An 18392-nucleotide genomic window follows, 5' to 3' on the forward strand; every position below is an offset into this window, starting at 1 on the left:
AGATAATGCAAGGGGGAGGGATTATGTGATCAATGTCACCAGAGTCATTTATGCGTCAAGTGACATGGGAATGCTTCCTGAATTATTCATCTCTCTGTCTCAGTAGAATCCAGCAAGAATGACCCTAAGATCAAGTCTAACAACAAATGCAGTAAAGGGCTCCACAATTCCACAGGAAACAGAAACAGCCAGTCTGGAACAGCCAGTCTGCAGCCAGTCTGGAAAAGGAAATATAGGGCATTGTTCCACATTAACAACTGCTTTTCATGCTATACACAAGAATCTAGGTCTATGGGAGAAAAAGAAACAAGCAATGCCTTACAGTATTTTCCAAATTCTAGGGCATACAAATACAGTACTTGGGCAGCCAAGAAAATTATACAGTAGAAAGTCAGCCTTCTTTCTCAGTGCCTTGCATTTAAGCCTTGGAGTACCTAGGTGATTTCTCAGTTCTCTTTGTTCTTGAGACTGGGTAGATCCAATCAACATGAGAGTTACAGTGGCTGCCATCCCATAGTAGAGAGTGAGTGTTCACTTGTGTCCAGAAAGTTTTCTTTGGAAAAAGCCCTTATCATATTTTTTCAACATAGTGAATTTAGTAGGTAGTCATCAGCCTGCAGTCACTTCAAGATGTTATTATGTGAACAGATTCTTTCAATTTCTATAGTCCCTTTAGTAATATAAATTTTATATATGTATATTATATATTATGTAATACAAATTTCAATATATACATATATGTGTTTATCTACATATGTATATACATACACATACACACATATATATACACATATACACACACATATACATGCATAATACATATTCAAACCAATAACATACAGCAACACTAAGAGACAGGCTCTTAAAACAAAGGAAGGTGCAAAAATAAAACACCAACAACAAAGGAAGGAGCATAGCTTAAAGACTGGCTAAAATAATAGTACATTGGTTTTCAACCATGGTCGTTCATTAGACTCACTAAGCTCTTTAAAACTACCAATGCCCAGGTCCTACCTCTACACATTTTGATTTAATTGGTATTTGGTGGGACCCGGGATGTAGTATGCTTTATGTGAGCTCCCCAGTGATTGTAATATGCAACCAGGGATGAATCTTTATACTAGAAAAGGAGGCCTGGTGCTACTATATAAAAGAGACGCTCTGAGAGAGTAACTACGATGATATTTTAAATACTTGCTACAATTCCCTCATTGCTAGTTAGGACTTTAACTGCAAAAAGAGAATGGAATATTCCCTACTGTCAATACGTACTACAGATTTTGAACTCTGTTTAAAAAGTGGTTGTATGGAACCCTTGTTAACTGCTGGTAGAAGTATAAATTAGTACAACGTCATAGGAAAATTGGCAGTGTCTACTAAAACTCAACATATATATAAACCTATGACCTAGCAATTCCACTCCTGGGTAGATCCCAAACAGACATGAGTGCTTTTATCCACCAAAGATGTGTTCTGGAATGTACATAGCAGCTTTATTCTTGGAAGTCAAAACTAGAAATAACTCAAATATCCACACACAATAAAATGGATAAACAACTGTTATACAGTCATACAATAAAATATTACACAGCAATGAAAAGAACAAACTTCAGTTTTATGCAACACAAATTTAATGTTGAGGAAAAGTGAGATAAAAAAGAATACACATGATGAGATTCCATTTATCTAAAAGTTGGCATAAGGGAAAACTAATCCATGGGGATAGGAGTCAGAAAAATGTGGAGGTGCTAACTAGGAGTGGACACGAGGGATCCCTTTAGGGTACTAGAGATGTTCATATCTTGATCTAGATGGTGGTTGCACAGTTGTTTATTCACAAATTTAAAACTCATCAAGCTATAAACTTAAGACTTATGTGCTTTACTATATGTGAATTATTACTCCATGAAAAATTTTTAATTTCAAAATTTAAAAATAAGTTGTAGCCCAGGCTTTTGTGTGCTATATGAAAGCTTACCTTTTTCTTTATGAAAATCATATTCCAAACTTCCCAACAAAACTAATCATAGTAACAGATATATTAATATTTTTCTTAAATGAGAGCCTGTTGTTCACGTGCCAGTATTAATTGAGAGAAGTGGCCTTTGGTCATGACATAGTGTCGTCAGAGTATTAAAACAGAAGTATCCACAACAGAATAGCAGGGGACACTGGAAATGGTCTAATCATTTTGCTCATTTTCTTCTAAACATTTTCTTACAGTTTATACCTGGCTTATTAGGAAGATCAAATTAAAACCATTAAAGAAGAGTGTGCATTGCAGAAAACGATCACACCTGTGGCTTTCAGTGGCCTAAAATTTTCTAAGGCAAGAATTACTAACATTACCAAACAGATTTAAATTTTAAAAACAGGGAAAATAAATATATATATTGACAAATTAACACTAATTTAACAGAAGAGTCCTAAACTCCCCTGGTATATACCATTCTACTTTTGAATTCTCAAAGTTTTTGTTATGTTGTATCGATTTTGGGGGCATAGGGAATGGGTATGTATTAGTAAAAACAAGTCATGTCGAAGCAAAAAAAAAATAATCAGCCAATATTTGTTATCTGTCATATGTAGAACATACTAAGGAGCACCAAAAAATATAATGCATGCTCTCTCAAGCCTTCAATTTAAACTCCTCAGGATGTTAAAACCAAAATAACCAATGATTCAGACAGTAATAAGATTTTTTTAAACAGCTGTAATAGTATAGTAATACCAGGTAGATGATACAGGCTAATGCCAAGAACTCAAACCCAGGTAACATCATTTCAAAACACTTCCTGGAGAGGTTAGGACTTGTGTGGGTGTGTAAAGGAAAAGGAGAGAGAAGCAAGAATTCAGATTAGAAGAAAAGCTCCAACAAGGCAGGAAATCACAAGACTTAACCAAAGTCTTAATATAGGAGATGAATGGGAATCAACATTCAAAAGACAGAACAGTGAACTGATCAAGTTTGAAGGAACCTTAGCAGTGATCAAATCCAAATTCCTATCCTTGCAGATGTTGCAACACATCCAAGGTTACAGGGTGTATTTATGGCAGAGCCAAGGCAAGAACAGATCTAACTTCAAGTCCTGGGCTCAGGACTCCAGAGGCCGAGGTCAAAGGTGCTTGGTAATAGGGTGTCCTCGAGAGTTTACGAGCAGGAGACTGAGAGGATCAGCACGGGACTTTTAGATGCTTAACCTAGCAGTGGTGTGGAGTCAAGAGAAACAGTTATAAGGCAACTACAGCAGACTAGCTGTCAGGCACGCAGGATGTGACTAAGTGAAACAAAAGAAAAGAGAGCAAAGGGTGAACCAAGGAAGCACAGAGAAGAACCAGGAGGTTCCCTGAGTAGGGGACCAGGATAAGGATAAGACCATCAGGAGGAGAAGAGATTCCTACAGAACTGATTTTTAGAGAAAGTAATATGCATGCTTAACATACTGCCTAGCATATAGTGAGATTTTAATAAATGTTTTTCAAGTGAATGGGTCGTGTTTTCAATGTGTTGAGATTGAGCTAAAGACAGGAAAGAATCTCGAAAGGGAACTATCCCGAGGCAATCAGAAATATGAGGTTTGGAGCTAGGGAGAAAAGTCAGATGGGAAAGAAGTAGAAATCTTTGCTGTAGATGTTATTCTGAATAAAGTAGTGAAAATGAATCTCTAGAAAGGGGTAAGAAGGGGAGGAAGAAGAAAAGGGGGAGGAAGAGGGGCAGAAAGAGGAAAGCAGAGAAGGAAAGAAGTCGATCTCTGGGAGGCAGAGCAAATAAAGCAATCTGAGAAAGAACAGGAAAACAGGCATTCACATCAAGAAGAGTATTTCAACTTGTTTGATACTCATAAAAACTCCATGGAGAAGACATAGCCAACATCATCATCTTCACTTAGAAATAAGGAAACTGAAACCTAGAGGGGCTGGGTGCTAGTAGCAATTCCATACAGAGGCCGTCCCATCAGCTGCAGCAGAAAACACCCGGGTCTGGTCTGGACTCAAAGCCAGGTGCAGCACTCTGCCCCTGTGGCCTGGGGGAAAAGGGAAAGACAGTTCATAATCCTCCACGTTACATGGGCTGCTGCTCAGGACTATAGGCAATGTGAGGTGGGGTCATGAGTCCCATCCCAGGATAAAGGGCTTTCCCACACCCACCAGGTTCAGAGCTGCCACCAACTGAGCCATGCTGGGAGACAGCAGCCAGGGCTGACTGGGACAGTTTTCTCCCTCAGTGCTCTTGCCCCTGTATCAGTGTCCTGTGGCTGCCATAACAGATCACCACTCACTGGGTGGCTTAAAACAACAGAAATTGATTCTCACAGTTCTGGAGATGGGAAGTCTGAAATCATGGGGTCACAGGGGCGGTGCTCCCTAGGGATGCTCTCGAGGTGATTCTGTGCCTTGCGGCTATTGGCAATCATTGCTCTGTGGCCACATCACTCCAGGCTCTGCCTCTGTGGCCACATCACCTCTTCTTCTGTGTGTCTGTTCTCCTCTGTGTGTCTCTCACAAGGATACTTGTCATTGGATTTAGGGCCACCTGGATAATCCAGGATGATTTTATGTCAAGATCCTTAATGACATCTCCAAATGCAATATTTCTAAATAGGTCCCATTCTGAGGTTCCAGAGATTTAGCATGGATATCCTTTAGGAGACTATTTATCAGCCTACCACACCCTTCATGCCCTATACTGTTGTTAGTTCTGTCGTCTCTAATCCACCCATTCCTACGAATGCCAGTGCGATGCTCCTGCCACATACCCCAGGCCTCCCCAAGAAGTATCCCACTGGGCCCCAGCTTTCAATAAACTAATCAGATAAACTGAAGCAGCAAGTTTACATTTATAAAGACAATGCAGGCCCCTTTTATAGGTGAGGGAAAAGATTTGGGGATACCAAATGTGTTGCCAAAGGTCACACAGCTAATTAATGGCAGAGCCAGAACTAGGATCCAATTCAACGCTCTGACTATTCAGACCACACACCAAACCCTGACCAAAGAATGTCTTTTTTTATGGAAGACCACTGTCTATTATTTAAAAAATAATAAAACCATATAAATGAAAAGCAACTTGATTTAGTTGTTTTAAAAGGATAAATATAGGAGATGGACACAGTGGCACACGCCTGCAGTCCCAGCTACTCAGGAGGGTCACTTGAAGCAAGGTGTTTGAGGCTACAGTGCACTATGATCAAGCCTGTGAATAGCCACTGCACTCCAGCCTGGGCAACATAGCAAGATCCAGCCTCTTAAAAAGAAGAGGATAAATATATAATAAAACATTACTCTAATGCTTTTATTTATTTATTTATTTATTTTGAGACAGGGTCTCACTCTGTCACCCAGACTGGAGTGTAGTGGTGCAAACACAGTTCACTGCAGCCTCAACCTCCTGGACTCAAGTGATCCTCCCACCTCAGCCTCTCAAATAGCTGGGACTATAGGGAGTGTGCCACCACGTCCGGCTAATTTTTGTAATTTTTCTAGAAATGGAGTCTGTGTTGCCCAGGCTGCACTAATGCTTTTAAATTAATAAGAAAGAAAAGTCTATTCAATAAATATAATAGGTAATAAATATGTCTTCACTCTTCTGTGTTGTGATGAAGAAGAGAAAAAGGGAAAAGGAGTAACGGTGGGGGGAAATCCCAATCTTTTCCAAAGCATGTACTGAAAACTATCTTGACTTAAAAATTGGAAAGGTACTTCTAGAATTTGTTAGAAAAATGGCATTTGGATTGGATGCAAAGGCATTCTTGAAGTTTTTCTCGCATATCAGTGACAATCTTAATTTACCAGATAGTGGGAAATGTCTTCTTTATGTCAGACAAAGGTCCTTTTTAGGGTTTATTTTCCCAGGTTCTAAGAATACAGACACTGAAAGCATGAAAATGTTGTCTATTTCTGCAACTATAGTCATAAATGAGACCACATATTGACACACGGAATGGTGAAACCAAGCCAAAGGCCAGATCTCACCCTACAAGCTAAAGAGCTACCTACTCCGATTTTAAAGCTTAAAAATTACAACTCTTTAATAGGTGGGAATAATCATAAGTTACCTTTCTTCTGTGGTCAGGTGGATGAGGTCTCTTTAACTGAAATTTTCCCTCCCAAAAAAAGTCATGACTATGGTTAACAGGGTAAAACTTAGTAAAGGTGTGACCAGAATCTAGAATAGTTTTGTTCCAAACTTTGTGACCACAACCCACAGCCAAAACTACGTTTTATGTAGCAACCCCATATATAGACACATAAATGTACTACATAACCATAACAAAAGTTTCACAAAATACTACCTAATTTTCCATTTTCCCATCTATACTATTCTATTTCACTTTTTATTGCTGATCTTGACTCACTACATTCATAATCCAATGATCATAACCCCTAGTTTGAAGACACTGATCCAGATCCCAATCATCAGGTGTATGTCGAGGGCTCTGTTCTTGACCCACAATGGAAACACAGCCTCACAACAAAAGCCATAAAAATTAAATACCTAGGCAGTATCAGGGGACACAGCAGTGCTCCCTCAGTGTGTTCATGGAACAAGTACTTCAAGATGCCCCCCACTACAGATTTCCCAAGTGTGTTTGGGGAAACAACGAATGCTATCACCTTCTCTTGGTGATGCACAATACACATAATCTATCCAAGCCTTTGGAAGGTCCTTAAGAAAGAAAACACAGGCCAGGCACAGTGGCTCACATCTGTAATCCCAGCACTTTGAGAGGCCGACGTGGGTGGATCACCTAAGGTCAGGAGTTCGAGACCAGCCTGGCCAACATGGTGAAACCCCATCTCTACTAAAAATACACAGAAATAAGCCAGGAGTGGTAGTTGGCACCTGTAGTCCCAGCTACTAGGGAGGCTGAGGCAGAAGAATCACTTCAACTTGAGAGGTGGAGGTTGCAGTGAGCTGAGATGGTGCCACTGAACTTCAGCCGGGGTGACGGAGTGAAACTCTGCCTCAAAAAAAATTAAATAAAAAGAAAATAAAGAGAAAAAACTGTTCTAGCTTAACCCCAAATTTGCAAACTTACTGACCACATGGCATGTTTTTGTATTAACAACTTTGTATACATGTTTTGTATAACTGCTAAACACTTTTGAGAAATACTGTATGTAGAAGGAACTAATGGGTTAGAGATGAAAATGAGTGTCTAAGAGCTCAAAAGTAACCTCGTCTCCAACTATAAGCATTTTAAGAGAAAAGGTTAAAATGCACTCTTGGAAATTCTGTCTAATATTAGTGAAAAAATTCACAAGGAGTTAAAACTAAAGTACTTATCACTTGTAAGGGCCAGAGAAACAAGGAAATACACCTGATAAGTACATTCTTTATTCCAAGCATCAGAAAATTGATTTGAATATCCTATCACATGCCCCCACCTAGATGAAGGCCCTGCCTAGCTGCTGGAATTAGTTTTGTAAAGAACCAGGTTTTAAGGCTTGATTTACAATACTTCTCTAATCTGAAAAGGTCCAGGGAATTGCATGTCTTTTGATTTAAAATATGCAAAAAAATATGACTCATGCTCTTCCTACACTTGCACCTGATCACCAAAATGGCTCTGCTAAGAGTTGCCTGTATTCTGATACAGGCCACAGAGTGTGACAGCTGAAGAATACAAAGGTCATTCTGAGGCTGAGGTCCAGTCGGGCTCATCAACAGAGGCAGGAAGTCTACCCAATAAGGCTGTTTCGTTGTTGCCCGTTAACATTTTCAGAATCTCCAAAGAAAGTTATGGTATTATCACCACCTAACATTGTATATATTTGTTTTCTGCATGTCTCCTCTCACAAAAGTGTGGGCTCCCTGAGGGCAAGGACATTGTCTCTCTTGTTCACCTGTGTATCCCCAGCACCCTAGAAAGTACCTGCCACATAATAGATGCTTCATAAATAAATAATGAGTAAGTAAATCTCAGGGATTGGCCAGGAAGCCGGGTGAGTGGAGAGAGGAAAAAGATGGGATATATAATCAGAGTTCTACAGGATGCCCCGTTCTTGTACCGACCACCAGTTTTGTCTTCATGTTTCCCTGGGCTGGGTAGAGGAGATATTCTACTCACCCTTGAGCCCCCTTTAACATTCTAGATTGCACAAAAGATTTAAGGCCCAGAGGACAGGGCCTGGGTCTTGCTCCCCATCATGGGGTCTTTCTCTCGAGAAGTACCCAGTAAAAGTTGGTAGAACTAAGCTGAGAAGAATAGTGGTCTACCTTGAAAGGGCAGATGTTCACAGAGGAAGCCTCATGGTCATCAGTGGCCTCCTGACACATAATAATGTCTTGCCCTTTCAGATTGCCTTATCTTCCACCCATTCTACACCATTAGTTTTTCTTCAAAATAAAATGATTTGTGATGCTAACTCAAGTTCAAAAACTGCCCAAGATCACCACTCCATCATTCATATACATATGCAAGGAGAAGATGACTTAATTTAAAGTGATGAACCATCTTAGTCAAATTCAGAAACATTCAACTATACACTCTCTGAGGTAGGGTGGATGTAGGACTTTTACCTCTGATGAAATATGTACTGAGAAAAACCGGAAGGAGAAAATCTTTCATTCCCCTCAACAACAGCTCACTTTGCTATAGATGCATGGCATTTTACTCACCCATTTGCTTACCAAAAAACCCACCAGACCTGGACACAGTGGGACAAGTCCACACAGTCACATCATTCTTGGGAGTACCTAGGCCAGTTGCAATCTCCTTTGTCTTAGGTAGCCAGATTAAGGAACAAATCTGAAATAATGATCAAAAATACAGAATTATTACAATTTCTGATTCCTTATGAATATACTTAAACTGGTTATAGACAGTATGCACTGTCCATGACCCAACCTCCAGTACAGCTGGAGTAGGATGTTAAAGAAATTACATCCATTCTAGGAAAGTTTATCCAAGGCAACAAAGGATCAAGTATACAAATAGGCTTAGGTGTAGTAAATGGAAGAATTTAAGTGAACTGTGACCATTGGCCAGGAAGAGCCAGACTACCCTCAAAGTTCATGGTCAAAGCAGTGATGGGAAAGAAAGGAAATATGAAAAATAGAAAATACAAATTATATTAACTTTGAACTCACAAATGAAGAGGTTTTTACAATAAAAAGAAACTCTTGAGAACTCAAATTCCTTATGGACTCAATAGAGAAAGAGAGCTTGTTGTGGGCATAGGCTCTGTCATAAACTATTTTCACAAGAATGCAGAAGATTGAAATGAAGATGAAGCCCAGAGGAGATATTAACCTGTGAGTTTGTGCTTGGGGTCTGTATGCTCTTCCCAGCATTTATATCCAAGATGTGTAAGCATCCATCCTTCATTCCTCCTCCAATGGCAAGGACCCCAGACTGCCAGGGACACCAATCCATAGCCTTTAAAGTTTCACATAATAGCACAGACAGGTCAGCTTCAAAGAAGGTGCACTCATGAATGTGATGCACTTAAGTAAGCAGCAAGTCCCCAGGTCTGCACCTGTCACAGCTCTCCTGGGCCTGCTATCCAAAGGCAGGAGCAACTGCACCCTCTAGAGATTACTCCTCAGGGACTAGCAGTCACTTCTGGAAGGGAAGATACCTAACATGACTCAAATTATGATAACAATTGTGGATTTTTTTAACATAGACTATGCAATAACAGTTGGAAAGCTACATGCAATACATACTATGGGGCAAAAATCTGCTGCTGGAGTAGTTCACACGTGCCCTTGCAAATTGGCTCTGAAAATGCAGGCTTTCTCTGATTTGTCTACCTGTGTCCTTATGTTCCAGGTAGTGGTCAGATAAAAGAGAACTATATGTGATTGCTCACAACTCAAAAGTCTCAAGCACTTCAAATCTTAAGGCAGTTCAGAAAATAAAATTGCCTTCTATTTATTTATAATTACAGTTAATTTAAAAAATAGGATTTAGTATCACACATTTACATTGGTAATTAAAATGACTAATAACAATCACTTTAAAGGACATTTTAATAAATACTACAATTGTATGTATCTATGTATCCTTATCACTCATCTTGGTAACCACCCTCATTTTTGCATCTTCTCTTCTACATGTAAAAATATTTTATAAAGTAGCAAACATAGTGTTTATACTATTTGATTATTTTCTGTTGTTTTCATCTATCATATAAACACTTTTCCACATTTTAATATACTTTTCACAATTATAATTTTTAACAATCCCATAATATTCCATCATGCTGTTGTATCCTGATTAATTTTTGTTCTGCTAATGCCGGACCTGTTTTGGTTTTTGTTGTATTGTGGTTTTATTTGTATTGGGTTGGGTTGCTTTTTTTTGGAAAGGAGTATTTTTTTTTTGTTTTTCTGCATGTGTTTTATTTGTTGTCTGTTCTCATAAAGTACACTGTAATGAATATATTCTACATGTCTTTTTTTTCTGACAAATTTTTTAAGTAAATTCCAAGGTTCAAAAGAGTTGACATAAAATTTTCCAAACAGTTATCACTTTTTACAGCACCAGCATCCAATGGGTATACTAATTTCACCCTGGCTAAAAGTTACATGAAGTTAAAAATGTTATTTTACATCTAGTGAAATTATAATAATTATAAAACAGATTATAAGGGTAATTTATTTTCTTCTTAGCAAGAATGAACTTTTTTCTGTGTATTTATGTTCCTCCAGCATTTCCCACCATGTGAATTTTTTTACCATTTAAGCACCTACATCTTAATGCTTTTCTTACAAAAGTTTGAGTCCATTTTTTAAAAACACACATCTGAATATACAATAGTTCCTCTCATTCTTCATTTAACCAACTTGCTAAATTTACCAAAGTTCTCCTCTCCTTCTGTAAAATATATTTATTTCTACCCATAGCATACTAATCTTCTGTTCTCTAGAATGCTCCACACTTCTGCTCCCACTAATTAAGCTGTAGGTTTATAGAACCCACTGTGTTTTGCCAAACCTGTTTATAACAGGTGAACTTGTTATTATAACTGTGATTTCATCAAATCACATGTAAATGTTTAATTAAATCACCTACTTTATTTGGACTAAAGATGATTGTTACTTCTATGAACTCAATTAAACAATTTGGAAGCTTTTTTTTTTTTTTTTAAGACACAGTCTCACTCTGTTGCCCAGGATGGAGTGCAGTGTTACCACAAGGGGTCACTGAAGCCTCGATCTCCCTGGGGCTCAAGCCATCCACCCTCCTTAGCCTCCCAAAGTGCTGGGATTACAGGCATGAGCCACTGTACCTGGCCTCACTCTACTTTAAAGATTCTGCAGCAGATTGTATTTTCCAAAGATAGCTACAACACTGTCTTTCATCCAACAAGACCTTCTAAGCCTTGCCCATTCCCTCCATCAATAGGTACAATCTAATTCCTCTACCTTTGAATCTGGGGGGACTTGTGACTAACCTGGAACCAATAAATGTGACAAGTGACACTGCATGACTTGCAAAATTGGTTATATTAATAAAAGGTATTACCACTTTCACCTTGCTCTCTGAAGCACTGGACCTATTTCCCTGAAGCACAAATTCCAACTGGCTTGAGGCAACCACGTTGTAAGGAAACCCAAATCAGCTCACACAACATGAAGATGCAAATTGCAAGAAGGAGCATGCCCAGCCAGCTGGCAAACAACTGGTGCAGCCCCCAGCACGTTTAGCTTCTGATGCTGTCTGACTGCAACCTCATGAGTGATCCTGAGCCAGAACTGCTCCGATGACATTTTCCCAGAATCCTTACCCAGGAAACCATAAAAGATAATGAAATTATTATTGTTTTAAGCCTCTAAGTTTTTGAGTAATTTGTTGCACAGCAATAGATAATCAGACAGATACTATAAATAGAAACCTTGAACAATGAAATATGGTTGTAGTTCATACAAGAAAGACAATGAGGAATTCTAATCAGCCTACCTACACTCAAAGTAAAGGCCTTCGTCTCATATGGTGAATGAATGTACAGTTTAATAAATCTGGTGAATGTAATGTTCTCAGTCAAAATAAAATATCTACAATATATATCATAAGTTAAAGTTCCCTGCTTTATCTTTTTCAAATAACAATTCTCCACCTCTGATTAGGCTGGAGAAGTGGGCTATTTCACAGAAAACATAATTTTGCAATTTCAAGAGGCTCAGAAATTCCCCTGAACCCACGGACCCCAGTTTTACCATATGATGGATAATATTTTTTATATTTATTAATAATCATTTTCTTAAATACCCTACTGTTCTAGATAGCTTTTATAATAAATATTTTGGCAAAATTAGAAGCTACACCATGAGAGGAATCACAAAGATGTCAACCTGCAAAGTCTACTCCTGCTTCACCAGTTGGTTAGCTGGTGACTGAAGAGACATGACTGGTGACTGTTCAGTGATTCCCCAGGTGCTGACTGCCAGGAGGCTTGGCTTGCTCTGGTTTCCAGAAACTCTTTCTTAGTGAAGAGGACTCCCATTTAGTAGTTCAATGCATTAGATTTTTGACAACAAGACATTTAAAAAGGTAACTTGTCTTGCTTGGCTTGGGTTTTCAACTATTTTTTTGTCTTGTTTTTGTATGTTGTTTTCAGACAGAATATTTTACATACATTTTGCCTACTTTTTTTCAAGTAATGAATAGTGGGAATTTGGACTGATCATCATTCTCAATATCCTGTAGACATGAAAAACCACAAGCCAGGAATTTCGGGGTAGCACAATGTAGTGGCAGTAGTCACTACATACATCATCCTATATTAGGAAACCCTGTAATAACTTTTAAATCATCTTGTAATCAATTTGCTTATTGTTAATAAGGTAGAACCATTTCTTTGCTCTGCGAGTGACATATATTCTGGGACTATGTTGAGGTCAAGACATACATCTGTGTCACCAACTCCTCAAGAAGGAAAGTATGGATTTTTTTACTAGAAATAAGAATTTAACAGTCAGAGAAATAAATAATTATGCAGAACATGGTGGAGCATTGATCTAACTTCACAGCACCCTGCCATTTTCTGACAATGGGTCTCTTTCCTTACATGTGAGCTTGTGACCCAGGCCCGTCAGTGTGCCCATCTCTCTAGCCACAATTATTAACTGAGAGATGAGAATGTGACCAAAGGCAGACTAGGGTCCTCCCTGGCACATTTCCACCAGAGTTATAAGGAAAGATGGCTTCTTATCCAGCACCCATCTGGAAGAATCTGAAGCTGAAGCTGCCAAGAGCCATCTTGCCCAGAAAATGAAGTCTGAAGGAAGAATGAAACCAGAGATAAGCAGAGCCAAGAGCTAAAAAGATGGGCCCAAATGACACTACTCAAAGCCTTAGATCCAGCTGATATTTAAAACCAGCCGTATGTACCCAGGACTCCACAGTTACATGAAAAAATAGATTTACTTTTTTGCTTAAGCATAAGTTTGACTTTGGTTTCAGTCACCTACAACTAAAAAATCTGACCAGTGGGAAGCATAAATAGGGTTGTCTTTCAGGAGAGTGATGACAAACTCCAAAGCAAATTCTAGAGAAAGAAAAATCTCAAAATATTGGCTTAATGATTTTCTTTTTATATGTGAAGGATACCCAGTGGTCTCTGAGTAACAGGAAACCTAGAAAGCTACTGAGTTTCTTACCTTGACTGCTGTAGACCGGGGTATGACTTTCAGCGGTTGGCCCTGTGCACTGGCACCTGGGTCGTGGGGCCATATTGTCAGCAGTCCATCACTGCAGCCGTTGGAAAGCAGCCTGCCATCCGGTGACCACTTCAGAGCACACACAGCTTGCTTGTGGCGAAGTGTTCCAACATGATGCTGGGCTACCCGAACATCATGATGATAAACACGCCCCAATCTTGACCCACTGTGAGTTTATATAACAAAAAAATTAAGCCCTGTTGCTACATAAACATTTGAAAACATGGAGGAAAGCATAGTTCAAAGTAAAACTTCTGAAAGACCCCTAGGACAGATTGAAAACACAGGTGGAGATTCCTTGGGTTAATAAGGATGGAGTGTTCTGCCTGGAGGATTCTTTTCACAAGTGAAATTGATTTGTCTGGCAGAGTTTGAAGTCTGGATTTAAAAATATCCTTTAATAGATGTTTCTAATGACTTTAATCTGATGTAGGCAGCCATGGAAAATTAAGCTGAGATTACCAGATTTTCCCAAATGGTAGTTTATATACTGGACCTAGGAAATATTAATACTTTTCTGCAACTTTGAATATTTCAGCGTGTCTCAATGAAATGGTTTCAGTATATATTTATAGTAAAATGTTAAACATAAAAAAAGGAAATAATTTTCTAACAGGTAGATTCCTATTAACCTATAGATCCACTCTTAGTTTTGCTAAAGGCACTAATATGTAAAAGAAGTTTAAAACCAATTGAATGTCACAGCAAACTGCAATATGATTCCTAATCAGTGGATAATGTCTCTATTCATGCTCACTGATGTGAAACTAAACAACTAAAGATCACATCACTTTTTCAAAGATAATGAACTCTTTCTAGATTAATTTAATTTTCTCTAAGGAGTAAGTAAATGATGTTCCACAATTATTTCAGACATTTCTCAAAGTCCAGTGTCACATTGTTTAAAACTATGCAATGCTGAACAGCATTCTGATAAATAATATGGGCTCTGGAGCCAGACCAGCTGGGTTACCCCAACTCTGTCACTTACTAACCATGTGACTTCAGGCTAGTGTCTTAGTTTACTCATTTGAAAAAACAAAATTGAGGATAAGAGACCACCTTATCACGTTACTGCAGTGATTAAAATGAAATTACACACATTAAAAAGTACAGCACAGTGCCTGGCACAGAGTAGTCTGAAAATGTTAGCTGCTATTATTATAAGAAAAGATCTGTTCATTTTCCTCGTGGATAATGAAACTAAACTTTAACAATGCAGATTAGAAAAGGAGCTTGAGTACATAGGAAGGAGTTTGAGTACACACAAAGGAGACTGCAATAACTAAGTTGTTTTAAGTATGGCCAAAATCACAAGATATTCAAATCTCAAGTTTACATCAAATTATTTAAATACATTTTAAAAGTCTTTGGGATTTATCTAACTTAAGTCTACCTTAATCTTAAGAACTACAATATGAAAATGAATGGCTATGATTAAAAGCAGTATATATTTAGACCAGTTATGTAGGGTCACAGGAAGAAGTCACTTAATTTTTCTGGTTAAAAAAGAAGCAGTTAAACTAAATCATTAGTTCTCAAAGGGATACATCATCAGCGTCACTTGGGAAATGAGAAATGGCAATTACCAGCCCCTCAAGACCTAATGGATCTGAAGCCCCCCAAGTGAAGCCAGCAATCTGCGTTTTGAGGAGCCCTCCAGGTGATTGTGATGCATGCTTAAGTTTGAGAACTACTGAACAGGATAATCTACGAGGTTCCTTCCGCCATAATTTCTGTGGGTCTGTGAATTGGAAATGTGCCCCAAAGAGCTCAACATATTCCATAGTATAGATACTGATAGCAATAAATACTTGATTTCAGCACAATATCCCTTTAGTACCTATTACTTAGCACAGAGAAACCTTTTGCTTGAAGGGAGTTTCACATTTTATCTGAACAATTTAGTGAATCCCATGCAGAAGGCACACATGGTACATGTGGGCACCAAGACACTTATATCGCCAGCAGATCAGAATACCTGAGAGGGTGGGATCATACCTGATATTAAGTCCAATGGCCTATTTTGTTGTATTTTTTTGTCAGTTTAGGTTTTGAATATTATAATTGTTTACTCAGGCCCCATAATCAATTGTTAATACAAACACAACTGTCTCCAATAAGACACGTCTTACCTGCTGAGGATAAAGTGATTCCAGCTCAGAGCCCCAACTACTGACAAATGACCAAGCATATTTCTCAGCCGCTTTTTAGTTACCACATCCCATAACTGAAAAAATGAACAAGGAGAGTTATGTAGCATTGGAGTTTTCACAGCCCACTGTCTTCTCAAAGGCCTGAGAGCCAATTACTGTTGATATTGTTAGTTTTTGTACTAAGTGAAAACCCAGCACCTCTAGCCAGCAGTTCTCAATTCTGACTGTGTATTAGAATCAGCTGGGGAGTCTGTACCACTATGGATGCAGATTTAGTTGGCGGAGTAGAACCTGGGGATATGGCAATTGTTTTAAATCTCCCCAGGTGAATTCAATGTGTAGCCAAGGGTTGAGAATCATTACCACATTTCTAGCTCCTTCTGAATTGTGAGAATTACAAATCTGGAAATCTACCTACAGTTACCAACAAATGTATTAATAAGATGTGGGTACCCGGACACTTCCTAGAATCAGAAATTCCACTTATTGCTAAGAGACTCCTTTCCTTCCAGCTACAGATAATATTCTGATCACCATGGGGAATGACAATTTTGGTGTAAGAAGAAATTATGACATAGACTTCACAGCATTCATTATCATTGCAGAGATGAGAAAGCAGTGAGAGAGCCATCTGTGGCCCTCCTGAATCATTTGCACATGAATGGTGTTGTTTATTCTGTTAGTAACAAAAAATAATAATAATGATACATGAGAAATTAGATAGACTGATGGAAGCTCAATAAATCCCCATTTCAAAGAGCCTGTCAGGAAAAAAAAAAAAAAAAAAAAATTAGTACAGACTCCTAATCATGGCTTCAGGTGAAAAGGAGAACTGAAAGTATCTTCCTCTCTCCAAAGCTCCAGAACTGGAGATTCTACAAGCCCAACTTTAGTTTCAGAGAAAATATATTTTTAAACATGACAGAAAGATTGTGGTGGAAACTAACCAGAGTACCCTTAAGTCTTCGTTAAAAACCATTCAGTAAAAAAAAAAAAAAAAAAAGTAGAATGTCATCTCCTTTTATTCCCCATACTTTAAGAGCCACACTAGTTTCTCTACTTTACATTAACTTATTATTAAAAGTCAATTATAGTGTAGTAATACACAGAGAACATAATGAGAAAAAAAACTGGCCAGTACTTGCACTTCTCCCTCGCTGGTGCCAACTGCCAGGCAAGTTCCCTCTTTTATCCAGGACACAGAAGAGATATAGTTACAAGTGAGACTTAAGTCTATGGTTTCAATCCCATTGCAGTTCTCCCCATTCCAGATGTATACAGCAGAGCCCAGGGCTATGGCAACAAGATTCTGAAAACTCCAGTCTAGGATATTCAGATCTATAAGAAAAGCACTTCAAATTAGGGTAATTACACAGCCAAATGAAAACATGTTCAAATAAACAACTTTATTTATAGGGAAAAGACTAATACCATCCCATGGTTAGTTGGAAAACAGAAACATGGAACCAAGAAAATCCTTAAAAGTTCAAAAATGAAAACTATAATAGAATCTGGTGTCAACACTCACAGTCTAATAAGCAATAATGCTTATTATTTACACGGATATATACTTATTTAGAGGCATTTAAAGAATTTGGCAGATTCATCTACCATTATTAGTATATGCAGACTTCATTTAACAGATCACTAAAAATTAAAATCATATAATGCTTATGGAGACACCCTTGGACCTAGGATATCTATAAGGGAGATGCCACCATCATTTCTAACCAAAAATACCACCCAGCTAGAAGAGGCGATGGTTCATGTATGATACCTACATGTTCTCAACAGTATTCTATAGCTTACACTAATAAGAAACCTTTGACTGCTAAGAGAAAACATATTTGTATGACAATTTATTAAAATATACCCTATCTTATTTCTTGTCAGTCAGAAACTCCTGACTGACACGTATCAGTATAAAACTAAGTAGCACACCAGTTTCCCTACAGTAGTTTAAACCTCTACAATACATTCCCTCCCCGTGATAAATCTAAACTCTGAATGAAGTATAAAAAACAAATACCTGGAGACCCTGGAAAGTAAGAAAAAGCAGTAAACTAAGTAAGGGAGTCAAACTTTGGAGAAGCAACCTGGCCGGGGGTGAGTTTCCCACTTTTGTCTTTCACACATTTGCCCCGAGGACAGGCCCCAGTCATAGAGTGCCAGCGAAGACTCTGATAAAAAGGACACCATCTTTCTGGTCAGAGAAACCATGGAAATAGAGCCTGAGGCATAGAACTGATACCAGTTTGAGGGGAAAGTCCTAGACATGAGAAAGCCAAAAGAAAGAGATCCTCTGAGTGTGAGTATATTAATTCACACACATCTCAGCCTTACCCCTAAATCATTTACATGCAGAAGAGACTCAAATTAGCTTAGCAAAGGCTTTAAGAAACGAACTGAGATTTGAAACCTCCATACAAGTCTCAGTCTAGGCTCTGATCCACATGTATGAGATACAGACCCAAACCAGCATGGTCAAAGTTAAAGAAACTGATCTAAGATTTGAAACACCACCCACAAATGGCAAGACAAAACTTAAAATATGAACCTAACTA

At 38.4% G+C, this 18392-nt stretch overlaps 1 protein-coding gene across 3 annotated transcripts in view; it reads right to left on the minus strand.

Moving 5' to 3' along the window:
• Nucleotides 1-1353: 1353 nt before the first annotated feature.
• Nucleotides 1354-18392, minus strand: part of CDC20B (cell division cycle 20B) — a 60485-nt gene continuing 43446 nt past the window's right edge. The window contains exons 7-12 of one of the 3 annotated variants that reach the window (XM_078004738.1): nucleotides 16970-17166; nucleotides 15808-15902; nucleotides 13613-13838; nucleotides 9258-9383; nucleotides 8648-8753; nucleotides 1354-4025 (exon numbers count right to left, since the gene is read on the minus strand). In XM_078004738.1, the coding sequence (XP_077860864.1) occupies nucleotides 3925-4025; nucleotides 8648-8753; nucleotides 9258-9383; nucleotides 13613-13838; nucleotides 15808-15902; nucleotides 16970-17166 (851 nt within the window). In that variant the 3' untranslated portion in view covers nucleotides 1354-3924. Of the gene's footprint in view, nucleotides 4026-8635; nucleotides 8754-9257; nucleotides 9384-13612; nucleotides 13839-15807; nucleotides 15903-16969; nucleotides 17167-18392 lie in introns of all 3 variants that reach the window. The other 2 variants (XM_001097747.4, XM_078004739.1) reach the window with 2 other exon arrangements.

This window comes from Macaca mulatta, chromosome 6 (assembly GCF_049350105.2).
Source record: "Macaca mulatta isolate MMU2019108-1 chromosome 6, T2T-MMU8v2.0, whole genome shotgun sequence".
Lineage (NCBI taxonomy): Eukaryota > Metazoa > Chordata > Mammalia > Primates > Cercopithecidae > Macaca > Macaca mulatta.